This window comes from Stegostoma tigrinum, chromosome 4 (genome assembly GCF_030684315.1).
Source record: "Stegostoma tigrinum isolate sSteTig4 chromosome 4, sSteTig4.hap1, whole genome shotgun sequence".
In the NCBI taxonomy this organism is placed as follows: domain Eukaryota; kingdom Metazoa; phylum Chordata; class Chondrichthyes; order Orectolobiformes; family Stegostomatidae; genus Stegostoma; species Stegostoma tigrinum.
In genome coordinates this window covers 24,759,837-24,785,409 of record NC_081357.1, presented here as the reverse complement: position 1 = coordinate 24,785,409, position 25,573 = coordinate 24,759,837, and the positions used below count along the sequence as shown (strand labels likewise).

General features: G+C 42.8%; 2 protein-coding genes across 8 annotated transcripts in view; one reads left to right on the top strand and one right to left on the bottom strand.

The window, feature by feature from the left end:
- slc22a16 (solute carrier family 22 member 16) overlaps positions 1–2,423 on the bottom strand; it is a 109,674-nt gene extending 107,251 nt beyond the window's left edge. The window contains exon 1 of one of the 3 annotated variants that reach the window (XR_007247597.1): positions 2,189–2,423. Coding sequence is in view for 1 of the 3 variants with exons in the window: in XM_048531616.2 (XP_048387573.1) it covers positions 2,189–2,239 (51 nt within the window). In the remaining 2 variants the exon portion in view is untranslated. The remainder of the gene's footprint in view (positions 1–2,188) is intronic. The other 2 variants (XR_007247598.2, XM_048531616.2) reach the window with 2 other exon arrangements.
- The window catches only part of LOC125452783 (uncharacterized), a 119,572-nt gene continuing 95,551 nt past the window's right edge, over positions 1,553–25,573 (top strand). For 3 of the 5 annotated variants that reach the window (XM_048531622.2, XM_048531621.2, XM_059645221.1), the window contains exon 1: positions 1,554–1,701. Coding sequence is in view for 1 of the 5 variants with exons in the window: in XM_059645220.1 (XP_059501203.1) it covers position 1,701 (1 nt within the window). In the remaining 4 variants the exon portion in view is untranslated. Of the gene's footprint in view, positions 1,702–5,456; positions 5,475–25,573 lie in introns of those variants that run through there. The other 2 variants (XM_059645220.1, XM_059645222.1) reach the window with 2 other exon arrangements.

The following is a 25,573-nucleotide window of genomic DNA, read 5'->3' as shown; positions in this document are numbered from 1 at the left end:
ATTGGACCATGGACATGCAACCCATCCAACCTCTCCCTTGACATCAGTAAAGTCTTGGCAGGAGTGAGTTAGGCAGACTAGCGTGAGCACATGCTCTGAACTGCAGTTTCACCCATTTGCTTGCCTGCAGTTGTCCCATAAAATTGCACGCATTAACCATGTTTTGCTCTTCATAGATGTTGCATGATCTGTCAAGTATTTCCCAAATTTGCTGTTCTAGTTGCATTGCACAAGAACACAGGCAGGACTGGTAAAGAGTGGGAAGCAAAGCAAATTTTGGCAGATTATATGGCTTGTACAAAAGCTGAAGGTGGAGAAATCTGTAGACGCGCACAAATCGTGCGTGCATTTAGTAGCACTGCATGTTGGAACACCAACTTACACAGGCACTATGCCCTTATGCAATAATTACTTTTGCTTGCCCATATCACTTTTCTATCCCATTTTAAAATATCTGCACCCCAGTCATACTGAAGGAGGATACTGGACCTTCACCATCACCACCACTCTACAACCAGCTGCTCATTTATTCACTAACAGCATCACAATTGGTTTGGTGTCCACCCCTGGGTTAGAAACCCACTTGTGTGGGGAAAGAGCGTATGAACCCACATCTTACCACTGCTTTACACTCACGATTTTATTTCAATTGCATGATGCCCTCAAATTCTTACAACACATTCCTGTAGAGAGAGAATTTCAATAAACATTATACTCTCCAGTCTTCATTGACTGCAAACCTTATGTAGGTTACCTCTTTTAGTGGCATTTTTTTTAAAAAAGGTGCAGAGGCTGACTCCAACAGCAAATTTTGCATAGGGTTGTTTTGTTTTTGGGTGGGAGGGGGAAGCGAGGATTGAGAATTTTCACTTTTAAAAAGAGTGGGGGCGGGGGAATACGTCTGGCATATCTCAAAACGGGTTCAGAAAATAAAACCACACAGGGGAAGGAATGGGTCGAGTCTTTGATAGTCTCCCGGTTGATTAATTCGACACACAAGTCTCTTTCAAAAACAAAAAGGATGGAGACAGAAAGCCTCTCGATGTTTGCAGATTGTGGATTGCAAAAGGGGGTCATTTTAAACATTCATGGAGGGAGGGGGGTGGAAAGAGGAAGGAATTCTTAAAAAAAGACATCTTGAGAGACAGAGAGGAGAGGAAGTGCAATGGAAGCCACTAGGAGGCTTCCCATCCCTAACATGCGTCAAATAGATGAGAACAAGAGCATCTCTTTGTATCAGTGATAATGGGAACTGCAGATGCTGGAGAATCCAAGATAATAAAATGTGAGGCTGGATGAACACAGCAGGCTCAGGAGCACAAAAGCTGACGTTTCGGGCCGAGAACCTTCATCTCTTTGTATCTCTACCTGTCGTAGACAGAGTGACTGACCTGCGGCCATTATCCGCAGCGCCTCCGGTAACCGTCCGTGTCCTCGAACCCGCATAGAGGGCGGAGGAAAAAAAAATCCCTTTTTGACAGATCACGGTCCGTTTTTTTCCGCCCATTTCGAACCGGGGGGGGGGGGGGTGTGGCGGAGAAAAAAAATCGTTCAATTTTCATTCATTTAAAAAAAACTCGGCCACGTGCCGAGCTCCTCACCAACCGTCACCAATCCTCCCCCCACAACCAACCGCCATCGGTACCGCATCCTCTTCATTGGGCTTTTATTATTTCTTTAAATTTTCTTCTCTAAGAAAAAGTAAGTGACGCTTATTTTTGGTTTTTAAACATATTCACGTTTTCTATTTACATTTAAAAAGGAGCATGGTTGCTTGTGGCGTAGGTTTGTTTTTGGTTGGGGAGCGGGGGGGGGATCTTTTGTTGGTCTTGAGAGGATTTTTCTTCTCTCGCCATGAACTCGACGATCCCCTTCTCTCCCCCCACTCCTCGAAGCGAGGGAGAATTTTTTAAAATTTAAGAACGCGGTTATTTTTCCTGCTTTCCAGTCGGGGTGGGGGAGGGGTAAGAATTTGCAGGGAGAAAACAAGGAAAAACAAAATGAGGGGAAAGGGGTTTAAAAATTGATTGAGGAGGACACCGTGGAAATGGAAAAAGAGGGGGTACGTGGGAGCGGGGATTAGATTTTTGAAAAAGACATTCTTTACCGTCATAGCTTGTTGGATGTGATTACTTACTCTTTTTTTTCAAAAGAGTCATTTAATAAGAAAGGTGCCGTTTGTTCTTACCTCGTTCCGATAAAAATCGGAAGTTTTGAGAGTCTCTGTCTTGCCAGCCATCGCTCCACTTGTAACGTCCCGCTCGCTCCTCACTCCGCGTCTGACTCCGGGCTACCCCTCGGTGAGGGGTGGGGGGCGGTTATAGAGCCCCTCCTTCAGCATCATCGTCTTCAACCCTCCCCCAGCCACAGCATCCTCTTCAACTCCTACCCAGCAGCACTATAAACCAACCCCATCGGCATCAACTCCGGCATCATCATCACGGATTGTTCCTTCCCACCCCATCTTCCTCCCTCCCTCTCTCATCCCTGTCTTCCTCCCCATTCCCTCTCACATCCCCTTCTTCATCCCTCTTTCATCTGTCACATCCCCTTCAGCATCCTCTAAAACTCTTGCCCATTACCAACATAATGCCTCCACCATTGGCATCAACTCCAGGATGATGGAAATTCCATCCCCATTTTCATCCCTTCCTCTTTCCTATCATCATCCCTCCCTTATCTCTTCCTCATCCATCTCTCATCCCCATATTCATCCTGGTTTTCCTCCCGCTGACATCCCCACCCTCAACCAGTCCCATGATCATCCCTTTCAGCCTCATCTTCAACTTGTGTCTGTCATCACTATAAATCCACCACCATGGCACCAACTCCAGCATCATGATCATAAAATCTCCATTGTCATCCCCACCTTCATCTATCCCTCATCCCCGTAATCGTCAGCACCCCTGTTCAGTACCATCTTAAGCTGTCATCCATCCTTTCAGCACTAACTCCAGCATGATGATAATGGATTCCCCCATCATTGTCTTCATGCTCCCTTGCCTCCATCTTCTTCTTATCAACACCCCCTGTGCAAAACCACAAGGATATGAAGGGTGAGCTGGCTGTGTCGAAGTGGGTCTTATCAGTGGACAGGCAATGGTTAATGTTTAAGAAACAAATGCAAGCATTTTATAGTTAGTCCTTGAAGATGAAAGAGTGCAACAGGAAAAGTGGCCAAACGATGCATAACAAAAGAAATTGAGGATAATATTAGATTTAAATAGGAGTCAATAATGTTGCATGAAATGTAGCAAGCCCGAGGACTTGGAGCAGTTTAGAACTTAGCAAAGGAGGACTAATAGATTTATTAAGAAGGGAAACATAGAGTATGAGAGTAAACCTACAAGAAACATAAATGTGGATTGTAAGAGCTTCTATAAGCATGTAAAAAGAAGAAGATTAGTGAGGACAAATAAAGAACTCTTGCAATCTGAAATAAGAGAATTCATAATGGAGAGCACGGAACAGGGCAATTAAACAACTAAACTACTTCTGCCTTCACAAAGAAGACAAATAAACCATTACCGATGTGCTAATGAAGCATGGATTTTTTGGAAAGCAGGAATTAATTAATTTACTGTTTGTTATTGCCAAATCGAGGATAGCCTGGCCCAAGTTGATTCCTCAATGTACTGGTTTGAAAATTTGTCTTGTATGCAACCCAGGAACCTAGTTCCCACAGAATTATTACTAATGCGGTTTGCTCAGTCCATATGAAAATTAAATATTCAATAATGATCTGGATTTTGGTGTGTCGGAGACAATTTCAAAGCTTGAAGATGGCATGAAACTTGGAAGAATTGTGGATTGTGAGGAGGACAGTGTGGAACTCTGAAAGGACATTGACAAGTTGATGGAGTGGGTGGATATGTTTCAGATGGGATTCAGCGCAGAGAAGTTTGAAGTGATGCACCTTGGTCAGAAGAACATTGAAAGACAAGACAAAATAGGGCATACAATTCTAAAGAAGGTGCAGGAGCAGTGGACCTAGATGTTTACGTACACATATTGTTAAAGATGGGAGGACAGGTGAAGAAAGCACTTAATAAAGCATGCAGTTTTCTTGGCTTTATGAATGGAGCACAGAATAGGACAGCAGGGAACTTATGAGATAACAAGGTGTAGAGTTGGATGAACACAGCAGGTCAAGCAACATCAGAGGAGCAGGAAGGCAGACGTTTCGAGCCTAGACCCTTCTTCACACATGTTATCTGAGATTCTCCAGCATCTGCAGTTCCTAATATCTTTGAAGCAGAGAAGTAATGTTGAACTTGTACAAGACATTTGTTGGATCTCAGCTGGGCTGTTGTACACAATTGTGCGCACTGCGTAGCTAAGACATGAATAGACTTGACAAAGTGCTGAAACAGTTACAATTATCTTCATGTTTAATTCATCTACCTTATTATGAAAGCTTCTTGCAATTAGATGTAACAACTTTAGACTTGTTTTTTGACATTTTTACATTTTTTTTGTACTTTGTCGTTATTTAGAAACAGATAAACTGGAACAGAAGTAGACCATTCAGCCCTTCAAGCCTGTTCCTCTATGATCATGGCTAATCAGCCAACTCAGTACTCTGTTCTCGCTTTTGCCTATCCTACCTTTTGAATCCTTTAGCCCTAAGCACTATACCTGCATTGATCTTGAAAATACTCAAATATTTTGTCCTTAACCACATTTTATGGTAGTGAACTGCACAGGCTCACCACTTTGAGTGGAAAGTGGTGAGCCAGCTAGTTAGCTTTTGTTTCCTCTGCCAGCATGTACAGGTCTCAGCAGTGGCCCTACATGCCTCAAGAATCAAAATCCACCCCTCCTACACCATCCATCCAGCTAAGTGTTCATTCAATCTAGTCTCCTACTCCTGAGCTTGTTCCACATATTGCGGGAGCAATCCTGAAATTACTGCCTTTGAGGTCCTACTTTTCAAATTATCTCCTTCACCTTGTAGACTGCTTGCAGGACCCCATCCTTCTTTTTACCTATGTTGTTGAATGATGCAATACAATTTACCTATGTTTTGACAGAATTGAGAATGTCTTTTTCACAAACATTGTCATAATTGAAATTTAAACCTTGGGCAAATGTTGCAAATTAATACTGAGAATGGAACCTTCAGTTTACATTCCTGCTTACTATTATCCCTCCATACACACTGATACTCAACATTGCAAAAATTTGATTATCTGATCAGTAACGTGAAGTTGTTTGCAGGACCTTGCCATGCAGAAATCATTTTACACTTTGCTGTAGCACCTATGTTCAAGTTTGAGACTAGTTCTGAATTTATGATTTGTAATCATTCTTCAAAGTTCATCGATTCCGTTTCCAATATCAATTTGCCCTTTGAAGAGGATAAAGTAACGTGTCTGGCAGAATTTAACAGATAAAATGGATTGTAGAAACCCACAGCTGCTGAAAGTTCACAAGTGTACAATCATTCTTTCTGCTCTACTAAGGTGCACAAGGTAGTAAAAAATGCGTATTTGGATCTAAACTGGTCAGTGAGACAGAAACCAAGACATTTTTCTTTGTGGACAGAGTTTGTTAATTACTTAGCCTTGCAGCTCTTTACATTGACAACTTGGGTACTCTGTGGCCTGTACCCCTTACTCTGGGCCAGAAGACTTATGTTTAAGGCCCATATGCATTAGAGGGGAGCTACAACATGTCTGAAATAGTTAATTAAAAGAGTATCATTTTTACTAACCTGTTTTACGAATCAGTTATTGCCTTACTTTGCTAGTCTGCCTCTTCAGAGATGTTATTACACATCTCTGGAGCAGGTGGGATTTGAATCCAGGTTTCTTGGTCCGGGGTAGGGACACTGCCAATGCATAGGAAGAGGGCACTAAAAGCATATATTCATACACCAGTTGCACCAATACCTCCATAATTGATATTTTTTCAATCAACCCATTCAGTGATGTTATTACACACCTCCTGGACCAGGTGGGGCTTGAACATGGGTCTACTGGCTCAAACATAGCAACTGTGCCATAACAACCACCCGCCCCTCAATACCCGGTCAATTAATTAATTAATGAACTCCTGTCATCTGCTTACCAACTTACTATAACTACAATTAATCAATGTCCTGCAATTCTGCCTTGATTTTTGTCTTCTGCAGGCATTATTGTGTTGCATAGAGATTCTCTTGGTCAACTTCAAGCTCCTTACATTAATAACATCCAATTGTCTTTATTTGTTCATGGAATGTGCACATCACTGGTTATGCCAGCATTTATTGCTCATCCCTAAATGCCCTTGAAGGTGGTGGTAAGTTGCCTTGTTGAAACACTATGGTCCTTGGGGTGCAGGGACACCCACAGTACTATTAGGAAGAGATTTCCAGAATTTTGAGCCAGTGACAGTCAAGATTTTCCCATGCATATGCTGCTCATGTCTTTCTAGGTGTTAGAAGTCACAGGTTTTGAAGATGCTGTCTGAAGACCTACGGAAAGTTTGCTTGGAGTCTTTCTACCAGAAATTCGCAGAACACGACCAATTTAGTTCAGCCTTCTTATCCGATTTGCTGAGGAAGAATTTTCTTATCCCTAGGACATTTTCTCTTCTGATCCAAAAAGCCTGCTTGTTTGACCCCTTTTAAGATTTTACTTCACCTACTCAATCCCCTACCTGCCTCAGCAGTACCCATCTTTTCCAATCAGGCTACTGCGACCTGGCCAATTAGAAGGCTACCTTTGGAAATATCCCTGTGCCAGTACCACTGCCCCAAGCCTGTGTTCAGGACCTCCATTTGGTCTTATGTCTGTAGGAAAATACAGCCGTTGTAGTTATTAATGGATTCTGTGCTTTCTGATATATATTTCTGTCTGCCACTGTGTTAAACCACTTGATAAATGCTGCAATAACCATTTAACTACATCAGAAGGCTGGGTGGCCCGTAACTGCCAACTTAAGGTGACACAAAGATAGAGAGCATGCATGAGGCATAGAGGCCCTCTGTATAATTATAAAGCAACAGAAAGCTGGAAGTTTCAGCCAGAAGTGTGATCCAGGACTTGAGGCAGAGTTGTAGGCCGGGACTTACAAAGAAGACCTTTACCAGTGGTGTTTCCTTGGCAGCTGTTAAATAGTTCAGAAGATTTGGTAGCAGTTTCTGCTGCAGCTTTCCAGTGATGTCAGAGAGAATCCTTGAGTATAGAATAATGCAATTATCTGACGAAAGCCATAGATTTATAGAATTAATTGAATTGATGAACAGTTGTCCTCGTGGAAAATCACACTAACAACCAACTGTAGATGGCACAAGAACTACCGCACGTAGACATGATTTTGACCAAAAGATGCAAGGGGATATGAGGAGGAACATTTTTACGCAGCCAGTCATAGTGACCTGAAATTTGCTGCTCATGAGGTGGTGGATGTTGAAAGATGATCAATAATTTTTGAAGGAATTTAGCTGGGTACTGGAGGAACATAAACTGGCAAGGCTATGGGGTTAGTGTAGGTACCTGGGACAGACTGGATTGCCTGCAGAGAGCTGGCTATGATCCTATAGGCTATGTTCAAGCTCTAACGTAATACTATGAATTCAATTGGAATAAGCCTTGGAGTCATGCAGAAGAATTTTGTTCAACATCAGACACTCCCAATGGCAGCCAGTTGCAAATACTATGTGGAGCTGCACTATGATCAACAGTGAGGTACACTTCAAAGAAACAAGCTAACAGTAAGATGCTGCTTGGCCTGCTGTGTTCATCCAGCCCCACACTTTGTTATCTCGGATTCTCCAGCATCTGCAGTTCCCATTATCTCTAACAGCAAGGTCTTGGCCTCTTGCTTTGATGCTGCCACGAACAAAATGTGTGGGATGCTTGTAAATATTTTCTATAAAGTCATACAGGAGGAGGCAATGAAAAATTGGAACCAGATCATTTAGCTATAAACAAAGTATTAAGAATATCAATGGGCTCAAATAATGATGTCTTTGCATGTCAGATATGGCAAAGTTGATGGCAATCTCGCTTCTTTGTCAGAGCGTTGTGTGATCAGGTTCCACTTTAAGACATGATCACAAAAATAAGAGTTGAACATGAGCACTATACGAAGAAAGTGTTGAATCACATCTTTCAGGTATGATGTTAAGCTGAGGCTTAAGCAAGGAGTTAGGAGGGCCAAAAGGGACTATGAAGTGTCTTTGGCCAACAAGATTATGGAAAATCCTAAGACATTTTATACACCTATAAAGAGCAAGTAGGTAGCTAGGGAAAGTGTAGGCCTGCTCAAGGGATAAAAGATAATTTATGCATGGAGCCGGGTGAAGTGAATGAGCTCTTTAACAAATACTTTGCACAAAGGGTAAGGACATGGTGAAGCCTGGAGATGGGTATTCTAGAGCACATTGATATAAAAAAGGAGTTACTTGGTGTTTTGAAAAGCATTAAAGTGGACAAGTTCCCCGGACCTGATGAGATTTATCCCATAATACTGAGGGAAGCAAGAGAGGGAAGTTCTGGGGCCTTGTACAAAATCCTTTTATCCTTTCTAGCCACAGGACAGGTCCCAGAGGACTGGAGAATAGTAAATGTTGTACCTGTACTAAGAAAAGCAACAGGGACAATTTGGGAAATTACAGGCTGGTGAGTCTTATGTCAGTGGTAGGGAAATTATTGGAGAAGATTCTTAGGTACAAGATTTACTCACATTTAGAAAAGTATGAACTTATTTGCGATAAACAGCATGGGTTTCTGTGGAGGAAGTTGTATCACACAAACATGATTGAGTTTATTTGAGGAAGTGGCAACGATGATTGATGAGGGCAGAGCAGTGGATGTTATCTACATGGACTTTAGCAAAAATTTTGACAAAATCCCTCATGACAGACTGATATAAAAGTTGAAGTCATATAGGATCCATGGTGAGCGAATAAAATGAATACAGGACTGGCTTTGTCATAGAAGATGGAGAGTAGCAGTGGAAGAGTGTTTATCTGACTGGAGATCTGTGATCAGTAAGTTTGTGGATGACACAAAGATTTCAGGAGCTCCAGATAATGAGGAGGATTGCCAGAATATACAGCAGGATGTAGGTAAGCTGGAGACTTGACCAGAGTAATAGCAGATGGAGTTTAATTTGGAAAAATGCGAGGTGATGCATTTTGGAAGATTTAATTCAGGAGGGAAATATACAGTAAATGGTAGACCCCTGAGAAGCATAAACATTCAGAAAGATCTCGGCATAAAGGTCCACAGTTCCCTGAAAGCAGCAACACAAGGATAGCGTGGTCAAAAAGGTACATGGAAAGCTTGCCTTCGTCGGTCAAAGTGTAAAAATTGGCATCTCATGTTGTAGTTGTATCGAACTTTAGTTAGACCATATTTGGAATATTGCACACGGTTGTAGTCACCATGCTACCAGAGGGTGTGAGGCTTAAGAGATGGTACTGAAAAGGTTTACTAGGATGTTACCTGATTAGAAGTGTATTTGAGCTCGGTCTCTTTTCATTGGAGAAAAGGAGGAGGAGAGGGGACCTAATTGAGGTATACAAGATAATGAGAGGCATAGATAGAGTTGATAGCCAGAGACTATTTCCCAGGGCAGAAATGGCTAGCACGAGGGGTCATAGTTTTAAGCTGGTTGGTGGAAAGTATAGAGGGGATGTCAGAGGCAGGTTCTTTACGCAGAGAGTTGTGAGAGCATGGAATGCGTTGCCAGCAGCAGTTGTGGAAGCAAGGTCATTGGGGTCATTTAAGAGACTGCTGGACATGTATATGGTCACAGAAATTTGAGGGTGCATACATGAGGATCAATGGTCGGCACAACATTGTGGGCTGAAGGGCCTGTTCTGTGCTGTACTGTTCTATGTTCTATGTTCTATGTATTAGCTATGAGGAGAGATTGGACAAACTTGGTTTGTTTTCACTTGAGCATTGGAAGCCGAGGGGCAACCTGATAGAAATTTACAAAATTATGAGAGGTATGGATAGAATGGATAGTCGGCATGAAAGTGTCAGTTCAAGGGAACGTAGATTTCAGGTAACAAGGGGAAGGTTTGAAGGAGTCAGAGTCTTGAAGCTGTACAGCATGTAAACAGATAGAACATAGAACATTACAGCACAGTACAGGCCCTTCGGCCCTCGATGTTGTGCCGACCTGTCATACCGATCTGAAGCCCATCTAACCTACACTATTCCATGTACGTCCATATGCTTATCCAATGACGACTTAAATGTACCTAAAGTTGGCAAATCTACAACCGTTGCAGGCAAAGCGTTCCATTCCCTTACTACTCTCTGAGTAAAGAAACTACCTCTGACATCTGTCCTATATCTTTCACCCCTCAATTTAAAGCTGTGTCCCCTTGTGCCCGCCGTCACCATCCTAGGAAAAAGGCTCTCCCTATCCACCCTATCTAACCCTCTGATTATTTTATATGTTTCAATTAAGTCACCTGTCAACCTTCTTCTCTCTAGTGAAAACAGCCTCAAGTCCCTCAGCCTTTCCTCGTAAGACTTTCCCTCCATACCAGGCAACATCCTAGTAAATCTCTTCTGCACCCTTTCCAAAGCTTCCACATCCTTCTTATAATGCGGTGACCAGAACTGTACGCAATACTCCCAAGTGCGGCTGCACCAGAGTTTTCTACAGCTGCAGCATAACCTCTTGGTTCTGGAACTCAATTCCTCTGTTAATAAAAGCTAAACCACTGTATGCCTTTTAAACAGCCCTGTCAACCTGGGTGGCAACTTTCAATGATCTGTGTACATGGACACCAAGATCTCTCTGCTCATCTACACTACTAAGAATCTTACCATTAGCCCAGTACTTTGCCTTCCGGTTACTCCTACCAAAGTGCATCACCTCACACTTGTCTGCATTAAACTCCATTTGCCACCTCTCAGCCCAGCTCTGCAGCTTATCTATGTCTCTCTGCAACCTACAGCATCCTTCGTCACTATCCACAACTCCACCGACCTTAGTGTCGTCTGCAAATTTACTAACCCATCCTTCTACGCCCTCATCCAGGTCATTTATAAAAATGACAAACAGCAGTGGACCCAACACTGACCCTTGCAGTACACCACTAGTAACTGGTCTCCAGGATGAACATTTCCCATCAAATACCACCCTCTGTCTTTTTTCAGCAAGCCAATTTCCGATCCAAACTGCTATATCTCCCACAATTCCATTCCTCCGCATTTTGTACAATAGCCTACTGTGGGGAACCCTATCGAATGCCTTGCTGAAATCCATATACACCACATCAACCGGTTTACTCTCATCTACCTGTTTGGTCACCTTCTCAAAGAACTCAACAAGGTTTGTGAGGCACGACCTACCCTTCTCAAAACCGTGCTGACTATCCCTAATCAATTTATTCTTTTCTAGATGATTATAAATCCTATCCCTTATAACCTTTTCCAACACTTTACCAACAACTGAGGTAAGGCTCACTGGTATATAATTACCAGGGTTGTCTCTACTCCCCTTCTTGAACAGGTGAACCACATTTGCTATCCTCCAGTCATCTGGCACTATTCCTGCAGACAATGATGAGTTAAAGATCAATGCCAAAGGCTCGGCAATCTCCTCCCTGGCTTCCCAGAGGATCCTAGGATAAATCCCATCCGTCCCAGGGGACTTATCTATCTTCACCCTCTGTAGGATTTCTAATACCTCTTCCTTGTGAACCTCAATCCCACCTAGTCTAGTACCCTGTATCTCAGTATTCTCCTCGACAACATTGTCATTTTTCTAGAAGGAATACTGTTGAAAAATATTCATTTAGTGCTTTCCCTATCTCCTCTGACTCCACACACAACTTCCCACTACTACCCTTGATTGGCCCTAATCTTACTTTTGTCATTCTTTTATTCCTTAAATACCTATAGAAAGCCTTAGGGTTTACCCTGATCCTATCCGCCAACAACTTCTCATGTCTCCTCCCAGCTCTTCTGAGCTCTCTCTTTAGGTCTTTCCTGGCTACCTCGTAGCCCTCAAGCACCCTAACTGAGCCTTCACATCTCATCCTAACATAAGCCTTCTTCTTCGTCTTGACCAGAGATTCCACCTCCTTCGTAAAGCACAGCTCCCGCGCTCCACAGCTTCCTCCCTGCCTGACAGGTACATACTTATCTAGGACACACACGAGCTTTTCCTTGAATAAACTCCACATTTCTAATGTACCCATCCCTTCCACTTTCCTTCCCCATCCCATGCTCCCTACATTTTGCCTAATCTCATCGTAATTGCCTTTCCCCCAGCTATAACTCTTGCCCAGTGGTATACACCTATCCCTTTCCATCACTAAAGTAAACATAACAGAATTGTGATCGCTACAAAATATTGTGACCCTTTGGTCCAACTCGTGCATGCTGACCACATGTTCTAAATTAATCTAGTTCCATTTGCAATCAATCTAGATGTGAGAGGCTAGATTTTTGTTACACAGAACATAGTATGTGCCTGGGATGCACTGCCAGATGAGTTAGTAGTAGCAGATACAATAGCAATGTTTAAGAGTCATCTTGACAGATACATGAATAGACAGTGAATAGAAAGATGCAGACCATGGAGAGGCAAAAAAGTTTTAATTTAGAAAGGTATCATGTGTGGGCACAGGCTTGGTGGTCCAAAGAGTATGAAATCTGTGCTGTTCTGTTCTTTGTTCTTTGAGACTCTGCCTGCTTTCTTGCATGAAATTAAAGGATTTTGTGGCATTATTTTGAAGAAGAATAGCAGTTATTTCTGCGATTCTGGGCAATATTTATACTTTAATCAGCATCACAAAAATATATGATCAGATCATTTATCAGGTTGGTGTTTGAATAATGTACATTTCCTAAGTTATGACGGGAAGTTTATTCAAAAGCACTGCATGGGCTACAAAGTACTTTGGGATGTTTCTTGTGAAAAGTGCTATATAAATACAAGTCTTTCTTCTTTCTTTCCTGTTAAGATTTAATTTCTGTATTCTCACTGAATGTATCACTGTTATTAGTGTTCTTGCATCAGATGGAAATCTCTGCTTGGGAGGAAACTGCTCACAGGTGTTAATGCAGTGACATAGATGTAATACAAACAACCAATGCAGACAGCTGCATTGGGCAACATTGCTGGGGTTTGATTCTGCTGTTGGAAACATAGAACTCAGTATCATTTAGAAACTCAACTATCACATTGTTTGCTGCACTAAAGTGTATTTTTTAATTGTTATGTCCAGTTCATGAATGTGAATTATTCTAGTGAATACAGGTTTACCAGATATCTACAGATTATAGGTTTCAGGAACAAGTCAGCTCATTTGAGAAGCCAGTAGCAACAGAGAGCAAAGTAGGGAGTGACATTTCAGACAGCTATTTATTAATAACCAAGTACAATAATTCTATGTTGCTCCTTAACTATATTCTTAATTTTGATTCCAAAAACAAGTTTCCCTGTAAAATAGAGGATGTTTGTAATCTGTGCGGAGCTGAGACGGAATGAGATGATATCCAGATCTAGTATATTGTGGTAATGCAATGCTGGCCTGCAGCCACATGCTGACTTCTGATCTCGGCTTGTGTGAAGTAAAGTTCCAAAGGTTTAACTTGGAGAACAAAATATTGCACATGCTGGAAGTCTGAAATAAAAACAGAAAATGTTGCAAGTACTCAACAAGTCAGGCAGCCCCTTTGGAGAGAAAGATAGATGTTTCAGGTAGAATATCAGGCTTCAGAACTGAGGAAAGGTTGAAATATAATATTATGAAAAAGTTCAAGTGGGGAGAGTGAGGAGAAAAACACAAGGGAAGTTTTGTGGTCGGATGGAGAGCAAGATTGTTTAATATAGTATCATGTGTAGTTTGACAAGTAAAAATTCTTATTCCTTTGTTTTTTTAAAAGTTTAACCTATTTTTCTAACCAACCTGTTCAGGGATATTAATACACACCTCTGGATCAGGTGGCACTTGAATCCATGATCCAGGCGTAGGGACATTACCACTATGCCACAAGAGAGCTGCTTCTGTCTGAATGCAGGGTTCCCAAGCGGAATATGAGTTGCTGTTCCTGCAACCTTCGGGTAGCATCGTTGTGGCACTGCATGAGGTCCAGGATGGACATGTCCACTGGTTCGCGACTGGAAAGTGCAGTTGTCAGTGCGAACCAAGCGTCGGTGTTCTGCAAAGTGGTCCCCAAGCCTCCGCTTGGTTTCCCCGATTTAGAGGAGGCCACAACATACAGAATATGTCTGTAATGCTCACCTGCACATCTGCTAATGTAGTATACTGCATCCGCTGTTCCCATTGTGGCCTCCAGTACATCGGCAAAACCAAGCGGAGATTGGGGATCACTTTGCAGAATACCTACACTTGGTTCGCACTAACAATTGCACCTCCCAGTTGCAAACCTTTTTACTCCCCCTCCCATTCCTCAGATGACATGTCCATCCTGGGCCTCCTGCAGTGCCACAATGATGCTACCTGAAGGTTGCAAGAACAGCAATTCATATCCCGCTTGGGAAACCGCAGCCCAATGGTATCAATGCGGACTTCACAGACTTCAAAATCTCCCCTCCTCCTACCGCATCCCAAAACCAGCTCAGCTCGTCCCCGCCTGCCTATCTTGTCCTTCCTCTCACCTCAAGCCCCACCCCCATCTCCTACCTACTGACTTCATCTCGCCCCCTTGACCCACCCGTCCGTCCTCCCTGGATTGACCTATCTCCTCCCTACCTCCCCACCTACACTCCCCTTTACTGGCTCCATCCCTGCCTCTTTGACCGATCTGTCTCCTCTCCACCTATCTTCTCCTCTATTCATCTTCTATCCGTCTCACCCTCTCTTCCTGTTTATTTCAGAACCCCCTTCCCCTCCCCCATTTCTGAAGAAGGGTATAGGCCCAAAACATCAGCCTTCCTGCTCCTCTGATGCTGCTTGGTCTGCTGTGTTCATCCAGCCAGCTCTGCACCTTGGTGTTTCAGATCCAGATTCCTTTTCAGTAACTTGTGGGTTTTGGCCACAAAAATTGGGTAGCATCTTCCAGACACCCACTGTCCTCTGAGTGAAATTGTTTTTTCTCATGTCCCTTCTAATCCAGCTACCAATAACCATAAGTTTGTGCCCCCAGTGATTGATCTCTTCACTTGGAGAAACAGGTCTTTTCTGTCCAGTCTGTACAAGCCAACCATTATATTGTGCACCATGATTAAGTCACTATTCAGCCTTCTCTGCTGTAAGGAAATCTATCCAAATCTATCTGTACCTATCCAATTTTTCTTCATTCGTGCAATTTTCAAGCCCTGGCCACAGTTTTGTAAATTTTGTCACCTCCGGTAATCTGTGGACATGCAGTCCACAGTTTCTCACTTTTATCCCTCTCCTTTCTGGAAGGGCATCAGTGAGCAAAATGGGTTTCCAAATGTCAATTAACATTGGTTTTCACTATTAAGGAAGCTTTTTATTTTAGATATTTACAGAATTTAGGCTTCACCATTTGCAATAGTAGGATTTGAACACATGTCCACAGAACATCAATCTGAGTTTCTGGTTTGCTAGTCTAATGAAATTGCTACTATACCCCTGCTAACCCTGGTTATTATTGAATCTTTATTCCAGCACCATTTTCAGGCAGTAATTCCCAGATTATATCAAATTGCTATGTAAAAAAGAATTTCTTCACCCCCACCCCACTCCTTGTCTCATTTTTTCACCAACTAACTTTGTGTCTTCTGATTACTGAATCTCCAAAGGGTATTTGATCTGTAATCACCTAGTGCTTTATTTATTTTTGAAGTTACTAGAAACCTGGGAATCTCCCAGTGTGGAATATGTCTGTAATTTTTATTGGTCAGATAACCATTTGGTATGACAAAATTTAAAGTGGTTCAATAACTTGAATAAGGAACTTTTAAAGTGGAGACAGTGATCCTTCATTGAGAAACTGTAAGATTTAGTTGGGGTAAAGACTGAATCTTTGTTTCTAAATTTGTAATAAGGCTGCTTTAAATCATTCTTGTGGAGTATAAACTTTTTTTTCTCCCTTTGTGCATAAGAAATTTTGATCTTCTTTTGTGAAAAGTACATTAGCAACTTACTGAGAATATATGTTCACTGACTGACTACTACAGTAAACAAAGTTACAAAACTGAAACTTTGCCATAGTATCTGGCTTGGTCAGTATTATGTTCAGATGGGATCATAAAAGCTGGCAATGAGGCAGTTCAATGATCAGGATTATTTAATTGTTTTATTTTGATATTCTTCTTCCCAACTGAATTCAAAGCTTTTGCCATTGAGGATTAATGCTCCCATTCTCTGGATTATTAGCCCAAACCTCTTACTGGTCCTTGACATTACACTACTGTAATGTTTCCATCCCTCCCTCCCTACTTCCTGAAACCAAAAGAATGGAGTGAGTGATTGAGAGAGGCTGTCTGAAAATTTGTTGCAACTTAGAACGTACTTGGTCTCTTTGTAAAGATTGCATTCTAATTTAAGTAACCAGTTAATTAGAATTACCAACAAAATAGTTTGAGAGGGGCTGCCGTGTGGTGGAAGTGCTACTGGTTCATACAAGTGCGGGCTTAGGTGAATACAGTGAGAGCCTTTTTCCTTGGATGGTGATGACTAGCACGACGGAATGTAGGTTTAAATTGAGGGGTGATAGATATACGACAGATGTCAGAGATAGATTCTTTACTCAGAGAGTAGTAAGGGCGTGGAATGCCCTGCCTGTTACAGTGGTGGACTCGACAACTTTAATGGCATTTAAATGGTCATTGGATAACATATGGATGATAATAGAATAGTGTAGGTTTGATGGGCTTCAGATTGGTTTCACAGGTCGGTGCAACATTGAGGGATGAAGGGCCTGTACTGCGCTGTAATGTTCTATGTTCTAATACCAGGCTTTAGTGAGAAAGCCGAGCAAAGTAAAGACAAGGCAAGGCTAGCTTATTTTATCTTGGTGTAAAGGGGCAGAGATGGCATTTAGGAGAGTGGTGTACTCCTTCAGCCAGATTTGGAAGATTGCAGCAACTCTAGCTTCCCAGCATGCCTTGATCCCATACAGTTTGACTACAGGCGTAACAGGCCCATAGCAACGCCATTTCCTTAGCTCTGTACTCATCCTTAGAACATGTGGACAACAAGGACACCTACATCAGATTCCTGCTTATCAACGACAGCTCCACCTTCAACACTATTATCCCCTCCAGACTGATCTCAAAACTCAGACCGAGGTCTCAGCTATACTCTCTGCAACTGAGTTGTTAGCTTCCTGATCCATAGACCGCAATCAGTGAAGATAGAAAACTGCACCTTCTCCACGATAATACTCATCACTCGAGTGGCCCTAAAGACGCGTTCTCAACCCCCTACTGTTCTCCCTGTACACCCACAACAGTGTAGCTAATTCCGAATGAACACTATCTAGATGTTTGCTGACAACACTGCTGTGATAGGACAGATATCAGACAATGACGAGTCAGATTACAGAAAGGAGATAGAGGGCTTGATGACGTGATACAATGATAACAATCTCTTTCTCAGTGTCGGCAAAGCAAAAGAACAGATCATTGACTTCAGAAAGAAAAGAGGAGAACATGCCTCCATCGATAACAATGAAGTGGAGGTTGAGAGGGTTGAGAGGTTACTGGGAGTGACAGTAACTGACAACCTGGCCCAGACTTCCCATGTAGGTGCAACAGTCAAGATGGCACAACAATGCCTCTTCTTCCTCAGGCAGCTTAGGAGATTCAGCATGTCTGTAAGGATCAACACCACCTTCCACAGGTGCACCATAGAAAGTATGCTGTCCAGGTACATAATGGCCTGATATGGCACCGCTCCGCCCAGGATCATAAGAAACTACAGAAGGTTGTGTGCACAGCTCAGGCCATCGCAGATGCCAACCTTACATCTCACGTTGCTACAATTGTCAAAGACCTACCACACTCTATAATGCTCTCCTACAAACTCCTCCATTAAGCCAAAGACACAGAAATGTGAAAACACGAAACAGATTCCAGAATAGTTTCTTCCCTCCCATTGTGAGACTGATGAATGGACTCTCTAACTTCAAATAATGTTGATCTTGTTAATGTTGATTTTGCTTTACCCACATCCTGTGCGTTGCAACCTGCATGCATCATTCTGTCCAAGTTTTTTGACACCTAATGACCTGTATGGTCTAGCTTACTATGGTCTGCCTGCACTGCTTGCGAACAAAGCTTTTCACTGTACTTAGGTACATGTGACAGCAAATCAAATCACTCAATCAGGTTCAATCTTGTGTCCCTGATAACTATGTCTGCAGGATGTGTGACTGGCTGCAGCTCCTCACAGACCATGTGGTTTGGTTGGAGCAGCAGTTGGACTAACTGAGGACCATACAGGGTGCAGAGAGTGTGTGATGGACATTAGTTACAAGGAAATCATCATACCACAGGTTCGGTCAGCTAGATGGGTGACCATCTGGAGAGACAGACAGGTAGTGCAGGAGTCGACCATGTCTTTCTAATAGGTATACTGTTTTGGATACTGTTGAGGGGAATAGACACTCAGGGGAGTGTAACAGCAGCAACCAGGCATATGTAACCACAACTGGCTTTGCAGGATTGGGCAAAGTCCAAATAATAATGGTAGGAGATTTGCTAGTTGGGAGCACAGACAGGTGTTTCTGTGGTTGTGTTCGACGCTCTAGGATGGTGTGTGTGCTCAGGACAAGGATGTCTCTGAGCATTTGCATGAAATTCTTAAGTGGGAAGATGAGCAGCCAAAGATCATTATGCACATTGGTTCCAACCACATAGGTAGAAGTAAGGATGAGGCGTTGTGGTGTGAGATCAGGGAGTTAGGCAAGATGCTAAAAAGCAGGACCTCTGAATTTCAACCAGTAATACATGCTAGTGAGGCATGGAATAGAAAGATAGGACAGGTAAATATGAGGCTAACGAGCTGGTGCAGGGGACAGGGTTTCAGGTTCTTGAATCATTGAGACCTCTTTTGGGGCGGGGTTGACCTGGTCAAGAGCGATGGCTGCACCTAAACTGGAGGAGAACTAAGATTCTTGGAGGGAGATTTGCTAGTACTACTTGGCAGGCCTTAAACTACAGCGGCAGAGGGCTGGGAACCAGAGTAGTAGGTCAGCAAGTGGAGGGATTGAGGGCAAGGTAGATATTAGGACCACGTTAGAGACTGATGGACTGCAGTGTGTTTATTTCAACACCAGGAGTATTATCGGTAAGGTAGCGGAGCTTGGAGCTTGGATCAGGACTATAATGGCGACTACGGAGTGGGACAGGACTGGCTGCTCAATGTCCCAGGGTTTTGTTTTTTTTATTTTTGAGCTCTACCCACGTTCCCTCAGTGGAGCCCTCCAGTATATCCTATCTGAGTGCAGATGTGACATTCTCCCTGAATAGTTGCATTATTAATCAGGGAGAATCTCTCATCTGCGCTGTGAGAGGACATACTGGAGGGCTCATCCACTGAGGCAATATAGGTAGAGGTCAAAAATAAGAAGGATGCAATCACACTGGTGGGATTATACCATAGGCCCCCAAACAGCCACAAGACATTGAGGAACAAATATGGAGGCAGATTATAGAAAGATGCAATATCAACAAGGTTGTTGTAGGGAGAGATAATGGGAACTGCAGATGCTGGAGATTCCAAGATAATAAAATGTGAGGCTGGATGAACACAGCAGGCCAAGCAGCTCTGATGAAGGGTCTAGGCCCGAAACGTCAGCTTTTGTGCTCCTGAGATGCTGCTTGGCCTGCTGTGTTCATCCAGCCTCACATTTTATTATTAAGGTTGTTGTAAGGGGTGACTTTAATTTCTTGATTTTTGACTGGGACTTTCTAAGAGCAAGAGGCTTAGATGGGGCAGAATTTGTTAAGTGCATTCAGGAGGGTTTCTTGAAACACTGTGTGGATAGTACAAGAGGAGGGGCCACACAGGACCTTTTGTTGGCTAATGAGCTTGGCCAGGTGACTGACCTTTCAGTGGAAGTGCATTTTGGAAACAGTGATCACAACTCCTTGAATCTTAAGATTGCTATGAATAAGGATAAATCAGGACCTTGTGTGAAGGTGCTAAATTGAGAGAGGGAAAATTACGTCAGTGTTTGGCAGGAGCTAGGGAACGATAATTAGGAGGAGCTATTATCAGGCCAGCCCATATTTGATTTGTGGAAGTTGTTTAAAGATCTACTGATTAGACGTCAGGACCGGCATGTTCCAATAAAGAGGAAGGACAAGGATGGCAAGGTAAGGGACCTTTGGATAACATGGAAGGTTGTGAATTTAATCAAAAGAGAAAAAGAAGCATTTGTAACAAATAGGAAGCTAAAGTTGGATGGGACCCATGAGGAATTATGGAAAGCAGGGAATTAGGAGAGCAAAGAGGGGCCATGAAATGATCATGGCTAGTAGGGTTAAAGAGAATCCCAAGGCATTCTATACATGTGTTAAAAACGAGAGGATAAATAGGAATTGGGTAAATCCACTCCAGGATAAAGGAGGCAATTTGTGACTGGAGGCAGGGATGTGGTCAAGTTCCTAAGTGGGTACTTTGCATCAGCATTCATCCGTGAGAAGAGCTCGGAGGACAGTGAGATTAGTGGGGAGCATGCTGATATGTTAGGGCATTTTTAAAGTAAGAAAGAAAATGTGTCGGGCCTCTTGAAGAGCATTAAGGTGGATAAGTCCCCAGGGACTGTTGGGATCTACCTTAGGTTATTGAGAGAGGCAAGAGGAGAGCTTGTTGGGGTCTTGACCAAGATTTCTATATCCTTGCTAGCTACTGGAGGTGTCTCAGAGGACTGGAATTTAGCTAACTTTGTTCCTCTGCTCAAGAAGGAAATTGAGGAAAATCCAGGAAACTGTATACCAGTCAGCACCACCTCAGTGGTTGGGAAGCTATTAGAGAGAATTTTTAGAGGATATACATGAGTTTGGAGAAGCATGGCCTAATTAGGGGCAGTCGGCATGGCTTTGTAAGGGGCAGGTCATTTCTTACTAACTTGATTGAATTTTTCGAGAAGGTGATAAAGGTGATGGATGAGGGTAGAGCAGTGGCTATTATCTACATGGATTTTCATAAGGCTTTCACAAGATCCTCTACCTATATTGCCTCAGTGGAGGCTCATCCAGAAGATCAAGATGTGTGGGATCTACTGTGACTTGGCTGCTTGGATTCAGAATTGGCTTGTCCATAGAAGGCAGAGGGAATTGGTGGAAGGGTGGTTCTCTGGTTGGAGGTCCATGACTAGTGGTTTTCCACATAGATTCGTACTGTGACCTCTGCTGTGTGTGATAAATGTAAATGACTTAGATGTAAACATAATTGGGTGGCTTAGTAAGTTTGCAGATGACACAAAAATTGGTGGAATTGTGGATAGTGTAGAAGGTCATCAAGAGATACTGTGGGATGTAGTTTAGTTGCAGATATGGGCAGAGAAATGGCAGATGGAGTTTAATCTGGGTGTGTGTGAGGTGTCACTTTGGGAGATCAAATGTTAAGGAAAAGTGTACAGTTAATGGCAAGACCCTGAACAAGATTGATGTACAGAGGGACCTTGGGGTTCAAGCTCATAGCTCTCTGAAAGTGGCCACAAGTAGATAGGCTAATAAAGAAGGTGTATGGCATGCTTGTTTGTATTGGTCAGACCATTCAGTACAAGAGTCAGGATGTCATTGTTGCGGCTTTATAAGATTTTAGTTAAGCTGCATTTAGAATAATCAATTCCTGTTACCACATGTGAATGCTTTTGAGAGGATGCAGAAGAGATTTACCAGGATACGGCCTGGATAAGAGGGTGTGAGCTATAGGGAGAGGCTAGATATTATGAGATGCATTCGTAGGGTTGACAGTCAGAATCTTTTTCCCCAGAGTTGAATTGTCTATACTAGGGGACATACCTTAAAGGTGAGAGGGGGAAAGTTCAAAAGACATGTGAGTGGCAAATTTTTTTACACAGAGTGTAGTAGGTGTTTGGAACGCACTGTGGGATGGTGGTGGAGGCAGATGCAATCGGGGCATTTAAAGGGCTTTCGGATAAACACATGAATATACAAGGAATGGAGGGATATGGACCAAGGGTAGGCAGAAGGGATTAGTTAAACTTGTTGCCATGTTCGGCCCAACATTGTGGGCTGAAGACCCCATTCCTGTGCTGTACTGTTCTATGTTTTTTGTCATGTAACATGGCCAAAAAACTGCAATACCCTGATAGATAGAAGCATCTGGTAAAGCTTTGGAAAGTCTGTCTCCTGGTAAAATATCACAAGCCTCTCATGCTGCTGACTTTGCTAAAGTCAACTTGCAATGACATGAAAGGATAGATGCTCTGGGATGTCATGGACGTCACAGCACTGGCAGTGCAGTGCATATGAGTGGGTTTGGCTGCAAATTGTAATGCTGTATATGACGCCATTAATAACAGTACCTATGAATTTCAGCCAGTCTGAGCACTGAACTGCAGATAGTTGCAATTACATATATTTATGTCAGTTTTGTGCCTGGAGGAGGTAGACAAGATTGAAGCCATGAAAGGATTTAAAAATGAGGATGACAATTTTAAATTTAAATTGATGGGATTCCAGAGCCAGTAGATCCCAGTGAGGATGGTGAACGAAAATGCAGGGACTGTGCAGGATGGTTTACATGCAGAAAAGTGTTGGATGAGTTCAGATCAAACAGTAAAAATGGGTGGCTAATTAAAGATTATGAAATGTGCAGCTGACAAAATACTCATGCATTTCAACAGCAGATAGGCTTGTACTGACAGAGATGAGCAATGTTAAAGAGGTTATGGACAGTACATTCCATTGGTGAGGAACTAAAACAATGTAAATGAGAGGGAAAGTTAATAACTAGTACTCTGTTCTGATTATCTTTCATTTTCTTCCTGAGGTATGAATATCATTTACAAGAGCATCCCAAAGTGCCCTAGAGATGTGTTCATGAGCTTACTTAGTGAATTGTTACATTCCATCTGGTGTAGGTACACCTAGAGTGATGGTGGGAAATGCTTTCACTTTTCAACCCTGAGACAGTGAATACATGACATAGTTTCCAAGTTCCAAGTCAAGATGATGCGCGCATTGGAGAAGAACTTGAAAGTGCCCCCATGGTTCAAAGGATTTGTTGAAGGAACCTTGGCAAATTTCTGTAGTGCATTGTGCAGGTCGTGCAAACTACTGCAACTGTGCAGCTATCGTGGGAAGTATAAATGTTTAAGGTGATAGACGGAATTTCACTTATGTGAGCTGCTTTATCCTGGGTCGTCAAACTTCTTGAGCTTTAGTGGAACTGCACTCATCCAGATAAGGAGGGAGTATTCAGTCACATTCTTGGTTTGCACTTTCTTGATGGTTGACAGGATTTGGGGAATTAAGAAATTAGACTTCATAGAATTTCTAACCTCGGACCTAGTCTTGTAGTCCGAGTGCGTATGTGGCTAGTCCAGTCAATTCTTGGTCATTGCTAAGAGGTTAAAAAAATCACAGAGGTTAATGATGGTGGATTCAGTGATGATAATGTTGTAGAATATCAAGGGAAGATGTATCTTGTTGAAGATGATCATTGCGCTTGTGTGGCATGACTGTACGCTGTCTTTCTTGATACAGACAAAGCTAATATGATTTAACTTCCTTTTTTTCTGTTCATTCAGAGGCTGTGGCCTTTGCTGGTTGAGCCAGCATTTATTGCCCATTCCTAATTGCTCTTCAGAAAGTGGTAGTGAGCAGCCTTCTTGAACTGTTACAATCTATTTGGTGTAGATACACATATCATGCACATTAGTGAGACTTTTAGGATTCGTGAAGAAGGTATTTGGCATCTTGCCTTCATTGGTTGGTGCATTGAGTGTAGGAGTTGGGACATCATGTTGCGACTACAGGACATTGTTGGGGCCACTTTTTGAATACTGTGCTCAGTTCTGGTATCCCCGCTATGGGAAATATGTTGGTAAATTTGAATGGGTTCTGAAAAGATTTACAAAGATGTTGTCGGGACAGGATGCTTTGAACAAAACAAAGAGGCTGAATAGGCTGGGGCTTTTTCTCTGGAGCTTTGGAGGCTGAGGGGTGACCTTGAAGAAGTTTGTAAAATCATGTGTGGTATGGATAGGGTGAATAATCAAGGCTTTTTTCCCAGGGTAGGGGTTTAAAACTAGAGGGCACAGGTTTAGGGTGAGAGGGGAAGGAATTAAGACGGACCTAAGGGCTGAGTTTTTCATGCAAATGGTGGTGCATATATGGAACGATCTGTCAGAGGAGGTGGTGGAGGCAAATGAAATTACAACATTTAAAAGGCATTTTGGATGGGTTCATGAATAGGAAGGATTTCGAGGGATATGGGCAAATGCGGTCAAATGGGTCCAATCAGTTTATGATATCTGGTCGGTCCAGACAAGTTCGATTTGAAGGGTCTGTTTCTGTGCAGTATAACTCTGACTCTATTTAACCCACAATAGGAGTGATATATTTCCAAGCCAGGATGATGAGTAGCTTGGAGAGGAACTGCAGGTTATGGTGTTCCCATGTATCTGCTGTCCTTATCCTTCTGGATGGCAGTGGTAATGGGTTTGGAATGAAGGAGCCTTGGTGAATTCCTGCAGAGCACCTTTTAGATGGCAAACACTGCTGTTACCATGCATTGGTGGTGGAAGGAGAGAATGTTTGTACGTCTGATGCCAGTCATGTGGGCTGCATTGTCCAGGATGGTGTCGAGCTTCTTGATTGAAGTTGGAACTGCACTCATCCAGGCAAGTGAGTAATATTCCGTCAGACTCTTCACTTCTGCCTTGCAGATGGTGAACAGGCTTTGGAGAGTCAGCAGGTACATTACTCACTGCAAGACTCCTGCAGTCTGACCTGCTCTTGTCGCATTTATATGGTTAGTCCAGTTCAGCTTCTGGTCAGCAGTAACCCCCAGGATGTTGTTTATGGAGATTACAAACAATCTCATCACCACCCCTTAATGTCAATGGTGTTACCATCACTGAAACCTCCACCATCAACATCCTTGGACTTGCCATGTACCAGAAACTCAATAAGGCCCACATAAACATAGTGGCTACAAGAGCACATCAGAGGCTGGGAATACTGCCGCAAGTGACTCATATCCCGACCCTCCAAAGTCTTTACATCATCTACAAGACACAAGTCAGGACAGTGATGGAATACTCCCCACTTGCTTGGATGGATGCAGCTCCAACAACACTCAAGAAGCTGGACACCATCAAGGACAAAGCAGGCCACTTAATTGACACCACATCCACAAATATCAATTCCCTCCACCTCTGATGCTCAGTAGCAGCAGTGTGTACAGTCCACAAGGTACACTGCAGAAATTCACCAAAGATCCCTGTACAGCACTTTCCAAACCCATGACCCACTTCCATCCAGAAGGACAAGAGCAGCTGATAAGTAAAGAACACCACTTTGAAAGATATCATTATACCTTCATTGTCGCTGAATCAAAACCCTGGAATTCCCTCCTCAACAGCATTGAGGGGTCAAGAAGGTAGCTCACCACCACCTTTCTCAAGGGCAACTAGGAGTGGACAATAAATGCTGGCCAGCCAATGCTGCTGACGTTTCACGAATG